Source organism: Moschus berezovskii, chromosome 5 (assembly GCF_049115385.1).
Source record: "Moschus berezovskii isolate FMDL1 chromosome 5, NW_MosBer_1.0, whole genome shotgun sequence".
NCBI classification, from domain to species: domain Eukaryota; kingdom Metazoa; phylum Chordata; class Mammalia; order Artiodactyla; family Moschidae; genus Moschus; species Moschus berezovskii.
In genome coordinates, this window is record NC_142464.1 from 26,958,414 (window position 1) to 26,981,860 (window position 23,447).

The window sequence follows — 23,447 nt, forward strand, 5'->3', positions numbered from 1 at the left end:
CTGTGAATTTTAATAAACATGTCACTGTTTGGTTAGGGAACCTAGAGCTCAGAGGTCTTTCCTGAAATGCTCTCTAGAGATCCAGAATACTGATTTAGCCCTGCAAGCTTGCATACATTCCCAGTGATGTCCTCATATCATCACAAGGCACCTGGATATCTCTGCCAAACACATGGCTCCCACAAAAGCCTACATTCAAGAGTACACTGATCAACCTGCCTCCTCTCCCCTGACGGTAAAAAAAAAAAAGAACAAAATAAAATTCTGCTGGGTCAGAAAATCCATCATCAACTAAACTTTCTGGAATTTTCAAGACATTTCCTATATTTATGTCTCCCCAAGCAAGGTCTTGAGTGAATTTATTCATTAAAACTATCACCCAATAGACATCATATATTATTCATAATAGCTTTTAAATTTCTCTTCCTATGGTGAAGCATTTGTGTTAATGAATACTCCTGGAATCAGAATATCCTTAATGTCTCCCAAAATAGCCAACAAATCCCAATTTAATTTACTTAGGGTAGGATACTTCCCAGGTGGTGCAAGTGGTAAAGAACCCACTTGTCAATACAGGAGACATAAGCGACACGGGTTTGATCTCTGGGGCGGGAAAATCCCCTGGAGAAGGGAATGGCAACACACTCCAGAATTTTTACTTGGAGAATCCTTTGGACAGAGGAGCTTGGAGAGCTACAGTCCATAGCAAAGAGTCGGACATGATTGAAGTAACCTAACACATACTTTAGAGGAAAAAAACATAACCATCAAATGTTACTTATGCAAGTGATAGTTACAGTTGGGCTTCCCAGGTGACTCAATGGTAAAGAATTCTCCTGTAGTGCAGGAAATGCAGGTTCAATCCTTGGGTCAGGAAGATTCCCTGCAGAAGAAAAGAGCAACCCTCTCTAGTATCCTTGCCTGGGAAATCACACAGACAGAGGAGCCTCGTGGGCTACCGTCCATGGAGTGGCAAGAGTTAGACCAGGACTGAGTTGCCCCAGGACTGAGCAACTCAACAACAGTTAGAGTTGAGTGTCTCCGAGGTTCAAGTTCTGAAATAATGTAACTCTGTATACAAAATTACCAATCTAGACACTGTAAATTCTAATTTACCCTCCCAGTTCCTCCTCTGCCCCATTCCCACTTAACGGACAGATGTATCTATATGAAGGAGCCAGAGCAAACAAGAAATAATAGATGTGATCACAAAGGCAATTCTTTCTTCTGAAGAGTGTGATTAAGTGCCTACTATATAACCAAACACCATACAAAACGTTAGGCATGGAAGATAAGACAGCCTTTGTCCCAAGGATTTCAGAGAAGACAGGCACACAGGACTACAATAAGTGTGATGTTTGAGGGGCAAGAACTGCCACAAATATGAGGATGTGCTGGTAAAAATCTGAGCTGAGGCTTCATGGGAAAAGAACAGTTAACCAGGAGAGGAACGACAAGCATAAAGACTTGAATGAACAAAATATAATGTTATGTTTAAGACCTAGAGTTAGGAAGAATTAAACCACACAGTCTGAGAGACAGTCAATATGCTGACAGGAGGTTGGAGAGAAATCAAGAGCCAGATAAGGAATCTCAAACACAGAGTTTGATCTACTTCTTGTAGGCCAATGGTTTTCCAAGCTGAGTTCTTTGGATAGCAAGAGTTCACAGAGATGTTCAGGGCCACACTGGCTGAAAAGCGGGTAGGGAGGCGGCCCCATAAGTCCCCACATTGTATCCACTTCTGCACTTACCAAATGAACTTCGTTTTAATTGTAATAACTTTGAAAGGCAGTTGTGTAGGGAGGGGCGTGGGTGCTTTAACAAAGTTTGCCAACAGACATCTATCAAAGGGTAGTAAGAAGGAGCATACATGCTTATGGGCTTCCCTGGTGGTTCAGAGGTAACGAATCTGCCTGCCAATGCAGGAGACGTGAGTTTGATCCCTGGATCAGGAAGATACCCTGGAGAAGGAAATGGCAACCCACTTCAGTACTCTTGCCTGGAAAATAATACAGACAGAGGAGCCTGGCAGGCCGCAGTCCATGGGGGTCGCAGAGTTTAAACAACAACAACAACAATACATACTTATATCTGCATTTAAGAAAGAGCACACTAGTGGTGAGAGTGGGCACCCTTGTCTTGTTCCTGACTTTAGGGGAAATGCTTTCAGTTTTTCACCATTGAGGATAATGTTTGCTGTGGGTTTGTCATATATAGCTTTTATTATGTTGAGGTATGTATGGCTATACCAGTTAGAACTGGACATGGAACAACAGACTGGTTCCAAATAGGAAAAGGTGTACGTCAAGGTTGTATATTGTCACCCTGCTTATTTAACTTATATGCAGAGTACATCATGAGGAACGCTGGGCTGGAAGAAGCACAAGCTGAAATCAAGATTGCTGGGAGAAATATCAATAACCTCAGATATGCAGATGACACTACCCTTATGGCAGAAAGTGAAAAGGAACTCAAAAGCCTCTTGATGAAAGTGAAAGAGGAGAGTGAAAAGGTTGGCTTGAAGCTCAACATTCAGAAAACAAAGATCATGGCATCTGGTCCCATCACTTCATGGGAAATAGATGGAAAAACAGTGGAAACAGTGTCAGACTTTATTTTTTTGGGCTCCAAAGTCACTGCAGATGCTGATTGCAGCCATGAAATTAAAAGACGCTTGCTCCTTGGAAGGAAAGTCATGACCAACCTTGACAGTATATTAAAAAGCAGAGACATTACTTTGCCAACCAAGGTCCGTCTAGTCAAGGCTATGGTTTTTCCCGTGGTCATGTATGGATGTGAGAGTTGGAATGTGAAGAAAGCTGATAGCTGAAGAATCGATGCTTTTGAACTGTGGTGTTGGAGAAGACTCTTGAGAGTCCCTTATACTGCACGGAGATCCAACCAGTCCATTCTAAAGGAGATCAATCCTGGATGTTCATTGGAGGGACTGATGCTAAAGCTGAAACTGCAATACTTTGGCCACCTCATGCGGCGAGTTGACTCACTGGAAAAGACTCTGATGCTGGGAAAGGTTGGGGGCGGGAGGAGAAGGGGAAGACCAAGAATGAGATGGCTGGATGGCATCACCGACTCTGTGGACATGAGTTTCAGTGTACTCCGGGAGTTGGTGATGGACAGGGAGGCCTGGTGTGCTGTGATTCATGGGGTCGCGGAGAGTCGGACACGACTGAGCGACTGAACTGAACTGAACTGAACTGATGTCCCTTCTATTCCCACTTTCTGGAGGGTTTTTATCATAAATGGATGTTGAATTTTGTCGAAGGCTTTTTCTGAATCTGTTGAGATAATCATATGATTTTTATTTTTCAGTTTGTTAATGTGGTGTATTACGTTGATTGATTTGGGGATACTGAAGAATCCTTGCATTCCTGGGATAAAGCCCACTTGGTCATGATGTATGATCTTCTTAATGTGTTGTTGGATTCTGATTGCTAGGATTTTGTTAAGAATTTTTGCATCTATGTTCATCAGTGATATTGGCCTGTAGTTTTCTTTTTTTGTGGGATCTTTACCAGGTTTTGGGATTAGGGTGATGGTGGCCTCATAGAATGAGTTTGGAAGTTTCCCTTCCTCAGCAATTTTCTGGAAGAGTTTGAGTAGAATAGGTGTTAGCTCTTCTCTAAATTTTTGGTAGAATTCAGCTGTGAAGCCGTCTGGACCTGGGCTTTTGTTTGCTGGAAGATTTCTGATTACAGCCTCTAGTTCCTTGCTTGTGATGGGTCTGTTCAGATTTTCTATTTCTTCCTGGTTCAGTTTTAGAAAGTTGTACTTTTCTAGGAATTTGTCCATTTCTTCCAGGTCATTCATTTTATTGCCATATAACTGCTGATAGTATTCTCTAATAATCCTTTGTATTTCTGTGTTGTCGGTTGTGATCTCTCCATTTTCATTTCTAATTTTATTGATTTGGTTCTTCTCCCTTTGTTTCTTGATGAGTCTGGCTAGTGGTTTGTCAATTTTATGTACCTTCTCAAAGAACCAGCTTTTGGCTTTGTTGATTTTTGCTATGGTCTCTTTTGTTTCTTTTGCATTTATCTCTGCCCTAATTTTTACGATTTCTTTCCTTCTACTGACCCTGGGGTTCTTCATTTCTTCCGTTTCTAGTTGCTTTAGATGTAGAGTTAGGTTATTTAGTTGATTTTTTTTCTTGTTTCTTGAGGTGTGCCTGTATTGCTATAAACTTCCCCCTTAGCACTGCTTTTACAGTGTCCCAGAGGTTTTGGGTTGTTGTGTTTTCATTTTCATTCATTTCTATGCATATTATTCAACATAGTTCTGGAAGTTTTGGCTACAGCAATCAGAGCAGAAAAAGACATAAAAGGAATACAAATTGGAAAAGAAGAAGTAAAACTTTCACTGTTTGCTGATGACATGATCCTCTACACAGAAAACCCTAAAGACGCTACCAGAAAACTACTAGAGCTAATCAATGATTACAGTAAAGTTGCAGGATATAAAATCAACACACAGAAATCCCTTGCATTCCTATACACTAATAATGAGAAAATAGAAAGAGAAATTAAGGAAACTATTCCATTCACTGTTGCAACGAAAAGAATTGAATACTTAGGAATATATCTACCTAAGGAAACAAAAGACTTGTACATAGAAAACTATAAAACACTAGTGAAAGTAATCAAAGAGGACACTAATAGATGGAGAAATATACCGTGTTCGTGGATTGGAAGAATAAATATTGTGAAAATGAGTATACTACCCAAAGTAATCTATACATTCAATGCAATCCCTATCAAGCTACCAACGATATTTTTCACAGAACTAGAACAAATAATCTCACAATTTGTATGGAAATACAAAAAACCTCGAATAGCCAAAGTAATCTTGAGGAAGAAGAGTGGAGAAGGCTTGGTTAGACTAACATCTGTAAAGACAGGTAAACATTTCCATTGTCTTTAGTTGCACTGCAACTTCCTTTCAGAACACAAAGTGTTTTCACCAAGACTCTTTCATTTATGCTTAAAATATCCTATGAGATCAATAGAGGCAGCTGATACTTCACCTTTTGATAGGGAAACTGAAATACAAGAATGGTGAAAATAACTTTCATAGGGTGCAGTCTATTTTAGCATGGCTGACTCGTTCCAGACTCACAGTGCGTGTCACTCGTAGACAGGCACTGATGCCCAAAGTGTTACAGTGCTATTTGTGAATTCAGGGACTGCCAAAGTTCTCAGCAGAAACCCATGTCTTCCAGAATCCACTCTCTTGGGACGTAGAGACTATGAGACCAAGCTGGGCATTATATGAATAAAAGACAAGACATCACAGATAACGCAGATTTTGCTTTCATATGGCTCAGTCATGACCTGTATTATAATGTGCGTGCTTATTTAACTTATATGCAGAGTACATCATGAGGAACGCTGGGCTGGAAGAAGCACAAGCTGGAATCAAGATTGCTGGGAGAAATATCAATAACCTCAGATATGCAGATGACACTACCCTTATGGCAGAAAGTGAAGAGGAACTCAAAAGCCTCTTGATGAAAGTGAAAGAGGAGAGTGAAAAGGTTGGCTTGAGGCTCAACATTCAGAAAACAAAGATCATGGCATCTGGTCCCATCACTTCATGGGAAATAGATGGAAAAACAGTGGAAGCAGTGTCAGACTATTTTTTTGGGCTCCAAAATCACTGCGGATGCTGATTGCAGCCATGAAATTAAAAGACGGCTTCTCCTTGGAAGGAAAGTTATGACCAACCTTCATAGTATATTAAAAAGCAGAGACATTACTTTGCCAACAAAGGTCCGTCTAGTCAAGGCTATGGTTTTTCCTGTGGTCATGTGTGGATGTGAGAGTTGGACTGTGAAGAAGGCTGATCGCCGAAGAATTGATGCTTTTGAACTGTGGTGTTGGAGAAGACTCTTGAGAGTCCCTTGGACTGCAAGGAGATCCAACCAGTCCATTCTAAAGGAGATCAATCCTGGGTGTTCACTGGAAGGACTGATGCTGAGGCTGAAACTGCAATACATTGGCCACCTCATGTGACGAGTTGACTCACTGGAAAAAGACTCTGATGCTGGGAAAGGTTGGGGGCGGGAGGAGAAGGGGACGACCAAGAATGAGATGGCTGGATGGCATCACCGACTCGATGGACATGAGTTTGAGTGAACTCCGGGAGTTGGTGATGGACAGGGAGGCCTGGTGTGCTGTGATTCATGGGGTCGCGGAGAGTCAGATACAACTGAGCGACTGAACTGAACTGAACTGAATAGTGGAGAAAGTGAAGGAATGCATAAAGAAAGACGTGCAGCACTACTGGGAACAGAAAACTAAAATGTTCTTTTTTAAGCACATTTCTGCTCTTTTGTTAGAAAGTTACATTTTATTAAAAATAAGAACATATTTAATAACAAACAGGTGGGCAGCAAAATAATAGTTTGAAGGGTGCAGTTTGAAGAGCACTGCATTGGACGATCTCTAGGGTCTTTTTTTTGTTAAAAGTCTTATGGTTCAAAGGATAAATTGATCAGGTCTGTCAGAACAAGGACAATGAATTTCAGTTTACAAGACTGATCTATAAGGGAGTGTTAAGGATCTATAAGGAACACGTCTGAAGTGTTCATTTTTAAAAATATGGGTGGTGATTTATATTTAGGATGACAAAAGGCATTTTTGTTTAGAAAAATAAACAGAAAAAAGGTACAATGATAGAAATTACTGTTCCATCTCAAACTACTGAAAATATAAAAAGATGACATTTTAAATCAGGAAAACAATAATCACCACAGGTGGGAGAATCTAAGCATATATGATGAACCTCTTCTAGTTTTACCAGTGCTTCTTTGACCCTTTCTAAGCAACTTAGATCTGTTTCATGTGACAGTAAATAAAAATGTCCACATTAATTAGAAAAAGTGGCTACAAGACAGTGTGAATAGGCAATCCAAACATTCTAACTCTGTTCTCCACAAGCAATCTGGAAAAATGCAAATCACAAATATTTCCTACAGAAGGCACAGGCTAGGAGCTGTCAATACGGAGACGTGGAGCTAGTCTGGGTTCTACCAATAACTAGTGACATGGACTTAGGGAAGTCATACGTCACTTCTGGGTACCCTATTTCCTATAATTTCCTATAATGGCCATACTTCATTGATCAATTTAAAACTTGAAAACATTTCTTCTTAATCCCTTGTGTGCAATTAATCAGTTAAATCATTTTTCTTCAAAATATATCAAACCTACCTTCCCTTTTCTGTCTTATCTCTTACCATAATCCATGTTTTCAACCTCACTCCTCAATGACTCCAACCACTTCCTTCATCTCCCTACTCTTCTAGACTACTTATAACAATATCACTAAAGACCTGGATTTACCATGTTACTTATCTGCTTCAGCTGCTCCTCAATATTTATATGAGAGCAGGTAATCATCTTTAGACTGCCCTTAGAGTTTTACAAAAACTGACCTCACTGATCATCTTCCCGCCCACTACTTGCCAACTCTGTGCAAAGCTGTCTGCCTGTTCCTTTTTCCTAGTGCACCTCTGCCTGCAAAGCCAACATCCTAATTTTATTCCGCCTCATGCTATTTCCCATTTACTTCAGTCCACTGGGATGTCATTCCTTACTGTTTTATTTGTTTTGTGGCTGATGATGTGAGGCTGTATGACTGTGAACTGTATAAAAATAATTTTAACTCAAACTTTTACTTTGGAGTTTTTTTTTAAGCTTCATTGAGGTATGAACAACAAATAAAACTAAAATACATAAAGTATACAATATGATGATTTGGCATAGATACTGTGAAAGAATTTCCCCCATCAAGTTAATTACCACCGCCATCACCTGATGTTTAGGTTCTACTTTTTGTTTTTCATGAGAACATTTAAGTTGTACTTTCTTAGCAAATTTTAATTATACAATACAGCATTGTCAACTATAGTCACCATGCTATATGTTAGATCCTCAGATTTTATTTATCTTGTAACTGAAGGTTTGTACCCTTTTACCCTTTTAGTGAATTTTACTATACAAATTCTTCCTCGCCTCCGAGATCCAGACCACCACCTTCCTTCATGAAGTCTTCTCTACCTGTTTTAGTCTAGATGTACCTTGCCATTCTTTGAACTTCCAAAGTTCCTATCTGTATCATTCACTTGGGTACCTGGGCAAATGTTTATTCGTGATGCATGAAGAAGCTGTACATGATGTTCTAATTCTCTTTGAATCACTCCGAAAAAACTGCTCTAGGGGCTTTGTGGTATTTCCCCTCTGCCCCCATGTAACTTTATGGTATGAGCATATTCCTTTTTCATGTTTTTTACTCAAAAAATAATTTTATCCTGATGTCTTTCCTGACTACTCTATCTTCAGTTACTAACTCACTGCTGCTGCTGCTGCTAAGTCACTTCAGTCGTGTCCGACTCTGTGTGACCCCATAGACAGAAGCCCACCAGGCTCCCCCGTCCCTGGGATTCTCCAGGCAAGAACACTGGAGTGGGTTGCCATTTCCTTCTCCAATGTGTGAAAGTGAAAAGTGAAAGTGAAGTCGCTCAGTCGTGTCCGACCCTTAGCGACCCCACGGACTGCAGCCCACCAGGCTCCTCCATCCATGGGATTTTCTAGGCAAGAGTACTGGAGTGGCTTGCCATTGCCTTCTCCAACTAACTCACTATGCCTCCAATTTTCTTTTTCTGACAAAATGCTTATGCTTAGTATTCCCTGGTATTCTATATAGAATGCATTTGTGTTTATGTCTGGCTCCCACTCTATAAACAAGGAAAGACTTTTGTCTGTTTTGCTCGTTAATGTGTCCCTTCCTAAAGAGTGCCTGGTATTTGATAGGTGGTCAAGAAACACTTTTTGAATGAATTCATTATTAAAAAACGAAAAGCAGCATTAGTAATAGTGGTTAATAATAATAAAAAAATGCTACTATACAGTTGAGAACTATGTGCCAGGCCCTGAACATATCATCCATATAACATTACACAATTCTATTATCATTTCACTCTGACCTATTTTCCTCCTTGCCAAATAAAACAAGGCTTAAAGAGGCCAAATAACTTTCCCATGGAACACACAGCTAATCAACATTACGAAAAATAAGCCCCGGCTTATTTACTACTGAAAATAAGTCCTAGGCTGAGCTTACCAAACTGTAAAAAAACTGAATGCAAAATTAAATTCTTTTTTGATATGAAGGAAGGATTCCTTCAGGAGTGACTTGAAATTTAAAACATAAATAACAGCTAATATTTTAATCTCCTGTCCTCTTTTCTTTCTTTTTTAAAAAATATTTATTTATTTGGCTGCACTGGGTCTAGCTGCAGCATGTGAGATCTGGTTCCCTGACCAGGGATGGAAGCCAGGTCCTCTGCATTGAGAGCACGGAATCTTAGCCACTGGACCATCAGTGGTAGTCCTCTGATGGAAATCCCTGTCCTCTTTTCTTGTTAGTAATTTATCTTATACTTTCCCCTAAACTTTTGTTTTTCCTTACTTATCCACCCGTCATCTCCAAGAAGAGAAAACCTTCTGACTAATGTTATGACTTAACTAAAAAGATAAAAATTTTCTTAAAGTATGTCTCAGTTCTCACGTTAAAGCCAAACTCAGAAAGAATAGCCACAGTCCCCACACTGAGGGGCAAAGCATTCACTCAGGGAAGAGGGGAAAAGCAAAGAAAGCTTTGTTCCTAATTACCTAAGATTTTCCAGTATGAGAGGGGAAAGAGGAAGTCTATTTTCAGTGACAATGATTACTCTAAAAACATTAGCATGCAAGGGGAAAATTTTCATTCTGAGAGTTACCACTGTGCTGAGTTCTCTTTCCCTTACATGGTGAACTTAAAATTCCCGGGGCAGAGAGGTAATCTAGGCAGATGCACTTGCCCTAAGTCTTGAAAATGGCAATATCCAGGAATCATGGGAGTTTAACTGAGGACACGTTGGAAAGGATTTCTCAGCACCAGGTCCAGTCTCTAAGAAGTATCAAGTAGCAGAGTGGATACTTATATCCTCAGGCATCTGTAGTGAGGGCAGAGATTAAGCTACACAGGCTTTTTAGAAGATTTACTATGCTGTATGCATAAACAAGACTCAGTGAAACTAAAGCAGAATTACGTGCTAAAGAATTATAGATGAAAAAAAAAATCTCATTCCTCCTTTTCTCTAGCTAACCTGTACTTCCTCTTCCACAATGCATCTACAATTTAAACAAGCAAGGGTATATACAGTAGAACATATTCTACTATTCATCTTAAGGGCTTCCCTGCTATTTCAGCTGGTAAAGAAACCGCCTGCAATGCAGGAGACCCTGGTTTGTCTCCTAGGTTGGGAAGATCCCCTGGAGAAGGAATAGGCTACCCCCTCCAGTATTCATGGGCTTCGCTGGTGGCTCAGATGGTAAAAATCTGCCCACAATGCGGGAGCCCTGGGTTTGATCCCTGGGATGGAAAGATCTCCTGGAAGAGGGCATGGCAACCCACTCCAATATTCTTGCCTGGAGAATCCCCATGGACAGAGGAGTTTGGCAGGCTACAGTCCATGGGGTGCCAAAGAGTTGGACATGACCCAGCAACTAAGCACATTTATCCTGAATGTTTTGGGTGAAAATAAATCAATTCCCTACTTCCGTATGTCTATATAAAAGTTATCTAACTGAAAAAAAAAAAAAAACACACAAAAAAACCTTTAGGTTGGGATGCTTATTAACAAAATTAATTGATCTTTATTAAGATCAACTATAAGAACACAATGAAAAGAGTGTCTTTCTCTTTGTCCGTACTTTTATTTGCATTTTTCAGAAAAAAATCATGTGAAAAAATCAGATAGACTCTTCTGACATCTGTTATTCTAAACTTTAGTTCTCAGCTAGGTCTAGGAAGCCAAACTGTCATGAAGCCCAGCTGCCTAGGCTCAAGAGATGCTCACTTTCAGACCAGTAAATAACCATAAAATAGCATTTTCCTGGTCCTCAAATAGATTGAGACAAAGTAGCCAGAGGTGAGATAAGAATGGAGAAAAGAAATGCTGTAACAAGTGGTTAAAGACAGGAACTTTCTCTGTGCTTACAGAGAAATACTTACAAATACTTCTCTGTGTATTTGAATGGTTCTTATTTCTCTTTTACTAAGAAAAACAAACAAACAAACAAACAACACATACACTTAAAAGTCAGCACAACTTTAGGGGATTCACAGACCTTAAAATCTAAGCCATGCTTCGTAAGCATAAATAGAGGCATTTGAGAGAGTATAGAGCTGGAGACTGGACAAGAGGTTGACCATTCAAGTGAGAATAAACATACTTGCAAACTAGCATCACTGTCGCCATGCCTTACCAGCAGCTCTGTCCCTCACTGCACCTCCTGGATCATGGCCTTCTGGCTGCCGCTGAGCCCATCTCCTGATGCCATGTGAGGTAACTCAACCAGGAGCAAAGGCAAGTGGACAGTCTTGAGAGGGTCTGCTGCTGAATGGTGGCCAGCCTGGAAAAGATGAAGAGTTTAAATATTTTTAACAGCTAAAAGGAACTAGGCATGTACATCTGGTATGAAAGCTATGATGCAGAGTTTAGAGGTTTTAGATGCCTATAGGTAGGTACTTCCCCACTGTGCCATTGGCTCTGAAAAATTTCGGGGTTTAAGGATCTTTCTCAAGGCCATCAAAGTCTCAACGGCACCATAATATGTGTCTAATATTTGCAGAGCAGTTTGCAATGTCCAAAGCAGCTCTGCCTATGTCAGTCTGTGATCATCACATCTTAACTGTGATTATCAATTAAGTTTGAGACCCACTGGCTTCTATTATTTCACTGGTTGAAGCCAACAGTTCTCAGCCTTGGTTATAATTATCACCTGGGTATAAAGCTGAAGCCTAACACTCAGAGGTTCTGATTTGTTGGCCTAAAAATGAAACCTTAGTCCCCAAGTGTTTCTAAGGTGCAGCCAAAATAGACTTTAAGTCCCTGTAGTTGTTGAGATGTAGCACTAGCTTAACTCACATATAGCAGATGTTTATCCCAAATATACCACACATCAAGGCAATGTTCTAAGTGCTATGGAAAAGGTAAAGAATTATAACATGTAACCCAGTGCTCAGGGGCTTTAATTTAGCTTGACACATACTTTCAAAAGATCACATGATAAGATAAATACTTAAAAAATATAACCAAAGTAAGGCTTCACTGATCAAAGATGTAGTGAAAATCTTGGGTGCTACAAAAACGAGAAATATCCATGCACTGAAATGAGAGGATAAGTTTAATGCATGAGGATAGGCTTCTGCTGAGTTTTAAGGCAGGATGAAATTCAGAGGAACAGGGAGGGAGCATTGTTTTAAAAAAAAGACACAGTTGCAAGAATATGCAAAGCAACTTTACAGGGACTAAAAAAAGCCCATTCTGAAGGAAGGGTTTCTATAAAATAGCCTTAGGAGAATCTGGAGAGGCAATTTTGAGCCAGAATATAGAGTATTGGTAAAATGGCAAAGGAGTTGGACCACTTTCCAGAATATCTGGAAATAGTATCTGAAATAGTACTGGAAGCTGTTGAAGGCTCACGTCCCAAGAGGTCTTAGTAAATTTACTAGGTTCTTAGTGATGCCAGATACCGTGCTAGAAGTAACTAGATATGTTAACTCATTTAACACAAACATCTGGAAGGGTAGTTACTATTATCCCTATTTTACAGAGTCAGAAGGGAGGTCACTTAATTTTCTCCATTACATAGCCAGAAATATTAAGCTGAGACTGGGGCATGCTTTTTCTTCAGCAACATGGCATCATAAAAGTCAATGTATGAAGACTGTTATGTCTCAATTAAAAATTAAGATATAATTCACATACCATAGAAGTCATCATTTTTAAGCACATAATTCTACTTTTTGTCTCTATGAATTTGACTATTCTAGGTACTTCATACAGGCAGAATCATATTTGTCCTTTTGTGACTGGTTTATTTTACCTTGCATAATGTCTTGAAGATTCATCCATGGTGTAACATATCAGAATTTCCTTCCTTCTTAAGGCAGAAGAGTATTCCATTATATACATATACCACATTCTCTTTTTCAATTTATCTGTTGTTAGACACAGATTGCTTCCACCTTTAGGCTACTGTGAATAATGCTGCTCTAAACATGTTTGTTCATTGTTTCTAAGTTTTTGTATGGACATATGTTTTCAGTTCTCTTGGGAGTAGAATTCCTAGGCGTGAAATTGCTAGGTCATAAGATAATTTTACGTTTAACCTTTTGAGGAGCTGCCAAACTGTTTTTACAAAGTCTCTGCCATTTTATATTCCCATCATCAATTATATAAGCGTTCCAATTCTTCCACACCCTCACAAACACTTGTTATTGTCTGTCTTTTTTGTTTGTTTGTTAAAAGCCATCCTAGTGAATGTGATGTAGGAGAAGATGCAGAGGCTTGGGGCTTCCCCAAGTGGCTCCGAGGTAAAGAATCCATCTGTCAGGGTAGCGGACACAGATCGACCCCTGGTCCACGAAGATGCCATGTGCTTTGAAGGACCATGCATCACAACTATTCAGCCTGTGCTCTAGAGCCTGGGAGTTGCAACACGCTAAAGCCCACGCAGCCCAGAGCCTGTGCTCTGCAACAAGAGAAGCCACTGCAATGAGAAGCCCATGCACTGTAACTAGAGAGTAGCTCCTGCTTGCTGCAGTTAGAGAAAAGTCCACACAGCTGGAGACCCAGCACAGCCAAAAATAGATAAATAAATAACATTGTTTTTTAAGAAAGATATTGGCTTGTTGCCATAGTTCAGATGTAAAGTGATAAGTCTGAACAGAAGGGTGGCAGAGAAAATGAAATAAAATGATACAGTAGGGAAATATTACTGATTGAGAAATGGGTGGATATTAGTAACACTGTAGATGTAGGAAGAAAGACTCAGTTATAGCAATAAAGCTTTGAGTTTGGTTGCCTGGAAGAATGATGGTATTAATCGGAAAAAAATTCTATAAAGGAATTTGAAATGACAAAATAAACTTCTGACATGACATATTTGAGGATACCATGTATTCCAAATAATTATTATCAGGCTGGATGGCATCACCGACTCGATGGACATGAGTTTGAGTGAACTCCGGGAGTTGGTGATGGACAGGGAGGCCTGGCGTGCTGTGATTCATGGGGTCACAAAGAGTCGGACACGACTGAGCAACTGAACTGAACTGAACTGAACTGAACTCAAGTGCAGTTCAGGAGGTTAGGGCTGGAGACAATGAAACATTTTGTCATTTTAGAAAAGGTCAAAGAAACAATGGTAAGAAGAGGGTCTTTGTCTGTATATCCTTAGATTCCTAAGGCTGGGTTTAGCAACTTATGGACCAAATATTGAGGAAGGAAGGAAACACTTGCCTTCCTGTTTTCTGTTTAAAATAGTAATGTAAAACCTAAATGGTTAATGCATTCTCAGAGTAAACTCAGTTTTATCAGAATGTAATTGGTATAAGATTTTTATCTATACTGTAAGGCATTCAGGACAGCAATATCCTTGGCTCAGAATGGTGTGAGCGGGCTTAGTGAGACTGTTCTCTAAAGACCAGCACAAGATAGGGGGCCCTAGAGAAATGCATGTCACTATGAGTAGTTATCTGACTGGCTGGGAACCAAGCTGGCAAATTACCAAAGAGACCATGAAGTTCCAATTTTCTATGCCCCAAAAAGGTCCTTTATAGAAAGAGGCTATCCCAATAAATAGAATTACACCTGTAAGAGACCACAAGGCTCCTGTCAGAACACAGTTCTTCACTGACCAATGATCTTGGCTGTGTTCAGTCTTGGAATGTCTCCAACATGATATCATTCAGGAATCATTGCAGTGATGACTCATATGCTTGGGTACAGGGTTTGAAAGAGAACCTTAATAATACTATTTAGGATGCTATGGTAATATACTCTCAAAGCAAATGTAAAACAATATCAATCTGCTTATATAGAGTTTTCCCTCTGACCTGATATACTGAGATTATAAAGAAAACAAAAATCATTTAGAAGGCTAAACAGAATAAACATGAAGGGTAACTGCAACCAGACAGAAATCAAGGTAACACCCCCCCCAGCCCCCCGCAAACCAAGAGCACTTTGAAATTTTCTCACTCCCATCCATATTTTCAACTGAATGAAATAAATCTCACAGTCAAAATCACTCTCTTTCTAAGGATAATGTGGTTCCAAGACAGATTTTTCTTTTGTCTCCCTAGATTGAAGCTTATTCTGCTATTTTATCTTCATCAACTATTCACTGCTTCAAAAGGATAATATCCTTTTGCAATCTTTTCCAGAGTGTAGATGAAAAAAATAACAGTGACAATAAAAACAGCTAAGATTTACTTATTTCATTCTTAGTCATTTAATCTTCAAAATACTGTCAGTCATGTCCGTTAGCACACACTTTGTAGGTGTCAGGCCTCCAACAGTTTATAGGAGATTCAGGGAAGAACAGAATTCTCTTTGGTGAAAGATAAGTAACTCTGTACTTCAAATATGAGTAGCAGACACTTTCCTTCAAAAACGGAACCAAACTTTTCTTTACAAACTATCAAGATGTATACATCAATGTACACTATGCATTGTATACAGAAATCTTTGCGATCTCATATTCATTCTCCTTCCAATAGACAGATATTTCACTGATCAAATCATTAGATAAATATTTCCACTGCAAACAGGGCACTATGTTCATGCTGCTGGATCTAGTCCTTCCTTCCCCCTTTGTGCTACTCAGCCACCTTTACTGCGTGTCTCTACAGAGTTTCCCAGTGATAGGTGTTTCCTTCCTGTTGTCATGCTGCCTGGGCTGCTCCCCTGCTGGATGTGAGCCTTCTCCAGGTCTAAAAGGGGTCAGACTGGACATCCACTGAACAGCAGGTTACTGGCCTCAGCAGGATATCCCCAGGACTCAGGTCTCCTCCCTCTTTCCTCTCCCTTCTCCCCCTCCCCCGCCCCAACAAGCCTGGGCTCAGGCTCCCTCCCTCTCTCTCTGCAAGTAAATGATCCTCACTGCAAGGTGTCCAAAGGGAAGTGCTATTTCAGAATGTCAGCTCCTTGGCAGCAATGTTTGTTCTATTAAAGCTTAAAAAAAAAAAAAAATCACTACAGCAGTTAAAGCTCTAAGCAGAAAACTAAAGGAAGTTCTCATGTATATTTTACTCCTCACTCTTCCTAACACAAAGTAGTAACTCCAAGGAAAAATTCAGTAAGCATTTACAGAACAAATTCCACTATGATAAAAGCATGCATATATACACCGAACAAGACTGTTGCTAATGAACAGTCTTTATAGTACTAAAACTGCCAAACAAAGCTGAAACATTAGGCAGCAGTTATAAACTGTTTGACATAGTATTTCTATTGCACAAAGAAATTAGGTACCATGTCCTAATTTGTTACAGGGATAAATTCATTTGGTGTTGACGTTGTGCATAGATTATCAACATATATACCTTTCAAAAACAAACAGGCAAACAAAAGTTATGAGGGAATAGATATTTTGAAACGCCAAGATGAAAACCCACATTAAAAAAAAATACTGAGTAAAAGTCAAGCAGAACAAGCATACATAATTTCTTGCATCTGAAATGCAAACATTTCTATGACACTCTGACACTTGCTAATACTTGACCTCTTTGGTCAGAGACTGGGCTATTATTTACATAAACCAATGGAGGTGTGGCCATTTTTTTTAACTCTGAAAGGCCACTAAAATAGGAAACATTCATCCACCAAAATAGGAAACACAATTCTCTGTAATTCTCTATAACAGGGCTGCCATTCACAACATCTGAGCATTTTGGGGATCCCTTCTAGGAACTCTATGTAGTGAAGGAAAAGAAAGCGGCAGAGAAGATGAAAGCGCTGGAGGAAAATGTGTGCACGGATTTTCTTATGGTTCATGTGTTCCTTTTTCTCCACACAAGGAACTTTAGATCTTGGTGACTAAATTTCTATGGCTGACTGCAGAACAATATTTCTATTAGGAGTGAGGCTTTGAGCTGAATCTCAGAAGACATTTCTCACCCATCACTCTTGTAAACCCATAAACAAACTAAGGAAGTAGGCAGGTAGAAAAGATAACCGAAGTATAAATCCATCTCAGTTTTAATTCTGCCACTAATTCGCTATAACTTCATGATCCCAGGCCAATCACTTAAGGAAACTGAGCTTTGAGAAGTCTATAAAATGTTGAATAGTTTTATCTCTGTTCCAAACCAGGTTTAAGGGGTTATGATTCTATGACTTAAATACGGTCTAATTTGATACAGATGTTACAAATACGTGTTTTAAAAAAGAGGTATTACACAATGAATAAGGTGTAAAACCATGAAAAAAATACTGATAGGAAATTAGAATAATTAGAATAATCAATATAATTTTATTTCACATGAGTTTGAGCAAACTCAGGGAGATGGTCAAGGGTAGGGAAGCTTGGCATGCTGCAAGCATGGGGTCACAAGAGTCAGACACAACTTAGTAAGTGAACAACAACCACCTTCATATACTAAATATTAAAACTTTGCAATGAATAATCTTCACATAACAGGTAACTGTAAACTGATAATCACAATGCTTACTGATTTCCCCTAAATTATTTTACAATGTATTGATATATTCTCTTCCTTTAGATTTGGTAATTTCATATTATAAAGTAATAAAGTAGATCTTTAAGAGTAATGAGACCGTGGTTTTATTTACTTGGATTATTAAAAGCAAACTATGCATTTTACAAAATTAGAAATGTTATTAACATGACATAAAGTACTTCTATCATACTACTACTACTAAGTCACTTCAGTCATGTCCAACTCTGTGTGACCCCATAGACGGCAGCCCACCAGGCTCCCCTGTCCTTGGGATTCTCCAGGCAAGAACACTGGAGTGGGTTGCCATTTCCTTCTTCAATGCATGAAAGTGAAAGTGAAAATGAGGTCGCTCAGTCGTGTCCGACTTTTTCCGACCCCATAGACTGCAGCCTACCAGGCTCCTCCATCCATGGGATTTTCCAGGCAAGAGTACTGGAGTGGGTTGCCATTGCCTTCTCCGACTTCTATCATAAGGTACTCTTAGAAACACCAAAACATGTAAATGATGATTCTCTTGCTATCCACATGAGTGATAATAAAAACATTTAACAGTTAGCATGTCAAAGCATGGGTCATAGTGTTGGAGGAGGGTCCAAGAGACCACCTGTTTTTGCTACAGGACTGTGGGGAAGAGCAGGGAGTCATGGAGAAGGAGTCAAGGAGTCTTAGAGCAGTAGAATTCCCTCACCACCTTGGAAATATTTCAGCAACCTTCAGCACAGCCCCACTCATGTATACCTGCTACATATCAGCTCTAGCTGTTTCAATGATTCTTAAATAAAGGATTTTTTAATACAGGCTTTAAGCAATTGCTAAAATCTTTGCAAATCACAACGTTGTAAATCAACTATATTCCAATAAAATAATTTTTAAAGTCTTTGCAAATGTACTACTTGTACTAGGGGGAAAATGTAACTATTAACTTTGGCAGTAGCTAGAAAGAAACATCATGGGGGAAATCTGATAGAAGAAATGAAAACTTAAAGATAAAAGGTTTTTTTTTAATTTTTAAAAAATTTTATGTAAAAATTATATGCTTTGTGAGGTTGAAATTATTTAAAATTTAGAATATGAGGTTAAACTTTCAAGTAATGACCAGGATGACAGAATTTAAGTACATTTTCCCCCTAAATAAACAAAATGTTTAGTATGAACAGCTGTACCACACTTAAGATTGGAGAATCATATAAATAAATGAGAAATCCAAGTAGATATTTTAATAACAAAATTTTGATATATTTTTAAATAAAATTACTATTTTCAAATTAAACTGGATTTTCATACATTTCCTGGAGATGGCAAATGTTGCTTAGAAGTTAATTTCTTAAGAATAAGCATATCATAATGTTGAAGAAATGGCAGTTTAATTAAAAAATATTTGATGCCATGTTCCAAAGATGTAGAAGGCGGTCTATATAGAACTGCACATTTAAAAAATGTTTTAAGTCATTTTTTATTTGCTAGATCTTCTAGATGGAATATACAATCTAAAGAGAGCAGAAATTTGTTGTTGTTGACTGTTCTCTTGTTGAAAGGGATTAAAAGTTTCCTAGCAACCCCTGTGTTGTAGAAACCAAAATTAAAAAGAGAAAGTTGTCAACTACCAGTCCTTCTAAATGGAAGAGTGCAAGCAGGTAAGAAAGCATTATTTTGCTACAGAACTCTGTCACACATTTTTAATCACAAGACAAAGTAAATACCATCAACAAACTCCCAAGAAAAAGAAACTCATCTAAGAGCATATTAATTGTGGCTAAATTGAAAGTTTATCAACCATGACCACACAGACAGATAGAGACATGTAACACACACTCCAATAAAGAAAATAACAAAAGACTGGCTAAAGAGTACACAGATCATAGCTTAGGGAGGGTGACTGAACAACGGAAACTTTTTGAGGGCTTTAAAATATTCTAGGAAGAAATACAAATGAGTATAATAATAATGATTTGTAGTAGTGGCTTTATTTTTAACCTTATTTTATAGAGGCAAACAAGTAATAAAAGTGGACAGGAGGTAGCTGGGGACAGCAACTGTAACGCAGAGGAATAGACAGAAGGACTTGAGTTACAAAGAATGATAACAGGGCAACATCAATAAAAACGTGAAATGCTATTGGTGATGATGATACAGGGAAAGGTAAATGATGGAAAATATTTAAATGTCAGAACTTACTTACCTTTTTTTTTGGAATGTCATGATACCGCAGCGTAACATGTAAGCTCTAAAACAAAAAACTATAATGTAGCTTCCTTGTAAAACAAAGAAACTATATATTTTAAAACAAAAAAGCTCAATAATTATAAAACATGCGAATGTATTTTATACAATTAAAAGTATAAGAACAGGAATGTGAGAGTTTGTTATTTCCCCCGATGTATTAATGACTGAGGTTCTAGAATATAGGAAGCAGTTTTAGACACTGAAAGAATAAAATCACCATTTTAAAATCATCATTGAGCAAAACAGAGTTTGGAAAAAAAAGGAGTTACTGACTCTGCCTTTAGAGAAGGATGTCTGAGAAAAGCCCTGTGCACCAAGTTGACTCGGGGTCACAGGCCATGGGAATCAGTACTGAATGTCCTGATTCTTCATTGAGTGGATGAGATGCTCAATGAAACTGGAACATTAACTTCTTATACCTGGACATGTGAAAGTGTAATTTCTAAGAAAGGTCAACCATCAGCTGACCAGAAAAGCATAACCACTATAACCTCCAAGAAGGAGTCAGTTAACAAAGCGAAGGGAAAACAGACAAATGAGCAATCAAGTATATGTATGTTATTTCAGCTCTGTAGCCATTGCAACGGAGAAGGCAATGGCAAGCCACTCCAGTACTCTTGCCTAGAAAATCCCATGGATGGAGGAGCCTGGTAGGCTGCAGTCCATGGGGTCGCTATGAGTCAGACATGACCGAGTGACTTCACTTTCACTTTTCACTTTCACACACTGGAGAAGGAAATGGCAGCCCACTCCAGTGTTCTTGCCTGGAGAATCCCAGGGACGGGGAAGCCTGGTGGGCTGCCGTCTATGGGGTCACACAGAGTCGGACACGACTGAAGTGACTTAGCAGCAGCAGCAGCAGCCATTGCAAGGGGCTTTCCTGGTAGCTCAGGTGGTAAAGAATCCGCCTTTAGTGCAGGAGACCCTTCGATTCCTGGGTCTGGAAGATCCCCTGGTGAAAGGCATGGCAACCCACTCCAGTATTCTTGCCTGAAGCATCCCCATAGACAGAGGAGCCTGGCAGGCTACAGTCCATGGGGTCACAAAGGACACGACTGAGCACCTAAGCACACAACAGCCATTAAAAGCCAGATATTCTGCATGCTGGAAAAACCTCTTTCCTTTTGAGAAAGATGAGTAATACTGAAGAACCTAATAGCAGGATAAACTTAACCAGGCCTCACTAGGAATGCAGCTGCTTTACAGAATCTCACAGTAGACAGTCTTACAGTGGGAGATCAAGCCTCTCTCCAACTGTCATTAAAATGACTTAACACTCCGAGTTTATGCCAGGTCAGTGTACACAGGTCATCTCCAGAGCCATGAATGAAGTAATGTTTTATCAGAAAGCAGGTCAGAGGTGACATAAATCATCTAAGGGGAACAGCTGACTAAAAATAAGTTTCTATTACAAGCACTCATTTCCTAAATGAGGAGGATAGATATCCTTCATTTTCTGAGGAGTGATGAGGGGGAAATCCTCACATAAAACCAAACAGGGCTCTCATCTTCAATACTCAGAGAAAAGGCATGGAGTCTGTAGGTACACGAGTTTCGCTTGTAGCCTTTGATCTATCAAAGGCACTGAATGAAGCCAAGGAAATCTTGCCCACTGGCCATCTTTTGATCAACTCACATCCCCTCCCTCACCTTTCATATAAAGGACTGGTACTAAATGTTCATTGAAATAAGGTTGTGACTCAATTAAGAAGATTAGGTTACTTTCTCAACCTCAGACTGGAAACCTAGAGTCAAGACAGGACTTGAACTGAAACACTAAGGAAAACAAAAGATACTTTTACTGCCTAGCTTGTTTTCTTTTAACAAATTTATGGTGCTTTTAGGTTGCATTACATTTTTTAAATTAAACATATTTTTAGAGCAGATTTTGGTTCACTCTAAAATTTAGTGGAAAGAATAATGAGTTGTAATATACTTTGGTCTACACACATGTGGTAAAGAACCTGCCAGCCAATGTAGGAGACATAAGCGATGTGGGTTCGATCCCTGGGTTGGGAAGATCCCCTGGAGAACAGAATGGCAACCCGTTCCAGTATTCTTGCCTGGAGAATCCCATGGACAGAGGAGCCTGGTGGGCTACAGTCCATGGGGTTGCACAGAGTCGGACACGACTGAAGCAACTTACCACACACGTACACACATGTAATCAGATTGATTATATCCTTTGCAGTGAAGATGGAGAAATTCTATATAGTTAGCAAAAAACAAGACCTGGAGCCAACTGTGGCATAGATCATGAGCTCCTTATTGCAAAATTCAGGCCAAATTGAAGAAAGGAGGGAAAACCACTAGACCATTCAGGTATGACCTAAATCAAATCCCTTATGATTATACAGTGGAGGTGATGAATAGATTCAAGGGACTACATCTGGTAGACAAGAGTGCCCAAGAACTATGGACAGAGGTTCATAACACTGTACCAAAACCATCCCCAAGAAAAAGAAATCCAAGAAAGAAAAGTGGTTGTCTGGAAAGGCCTTACAAATTGATGAGAAAAGAAGAGGAGCAAAAGGCAAGGAGAAAGGGAAAAATATACCCAACTGAATGTAGAGTTCCAGAGAATAGCAAGAGGAAATAAGGAAGCTTTACTAAGGGAAAAATGGAAAGAAGTAGAGGAAAGCAATACAATGAGAGAGATCTCTGCAAGAAAACTGGAGATACAAAGGGACTATTTCATGCAAAGATGGGCACAATAAAGGACAAAAATGGCAAAGACCTAACAGAAGCAGAAGATATTAAGAAGTGATAGCAAGAATACACAGAAGAACTGTACAAAAGAAATCTTAATGATCCAGATAACGACAATGGTGTGGTTACTCACTAAGAGAGAGATATCATGAAGTGTGAAGTCAAGTGGGCCTTAGGAAGCATTACTACGAACAAAGCTAGTGCAGGTGATGGAATTCCAATTGAGCTATTTCAAATCCTAAAATATGATGCTGTGAAAGTGCTGCACTCAATATACCAGCAAATCTTTAAAACTCAGCAGAGGCCACAGGCCTGGAAAAGGTCAGTTTTCATTCCAATTCCAAAGAAAGGTATGCCAAAGAATGTTTACATTACCACACAATTGCACTCATTTCACATTCTAGCAAGATTATGCTCAAAATCCTTTAAGCTAGGCTTCAACAGTACGCGAACTGAGAACTTTTAGATGTATGAGCTGGATTTAGAAAAGGCCAGAGATCAAATTGCCAACATCCACTGGATCACAGAAAAAGCAAAAGAGTTCCAGAAAAACATCTACTTCTGTTTTACTGACTATGCCAAACCCTTTGACTGTATTGATCACAACAAACTGGAAAATTCTTCAAGAGATGGGAATAAAGATCACCTTACCTGCTTCCTGAGATATCTGTATTCAGGTCAAGAAGCAATAGTTAGAACTGGACATGGAACAACTGACTGGTTTAAAATTGAGAAAGGAGTACGTCAAGGCTGTATATTGTCACCCTGCTTATTTAACTTATATGTAGAGTACATCATGCAAAATGCTGGGCTGGATGAAGCTCAAGCTGGAATCAAGATTGCTGGGAGAAATATCAATAACCTCAGGTATGCAGATGACACCACCCTTATGGCAGAAAGCAAAGAGGCATTAAAGA

The 23,447-nt window shown here is 39.2% G+C and overlaps 1 protein-coding gene across 2 annotated transcripts in view; it reads right to left on the reverse strand.

Moving 5' to 3' along the window:
• The window catches only part of TET2 (tet methylcytosine dioxygenase 2), a 146,789-nt gene that overhangs the window by 87,807 nt on the left and 35,535 nt on the right, over window positions 1–23,447 (reverse strand). Inside the window, exon 2 of one of the 2 annotated variants that reach the window (XM_055434728.2) lies at window positions 11,301–11,480. In XM_055434728.2, the coding sequence (XP_055290703.2) occupies window positions 11,301–11,326 (26 nt within the window). In that variant the 5' untranslated portion in view covers window positions 11,327–11,480. The remainder of the gene's footprint in view (window positions 1–11,300; window positions 11,481–23,447) is intronic. The other variant, XM_055434729.2, reaches the window with a different exon arrangement.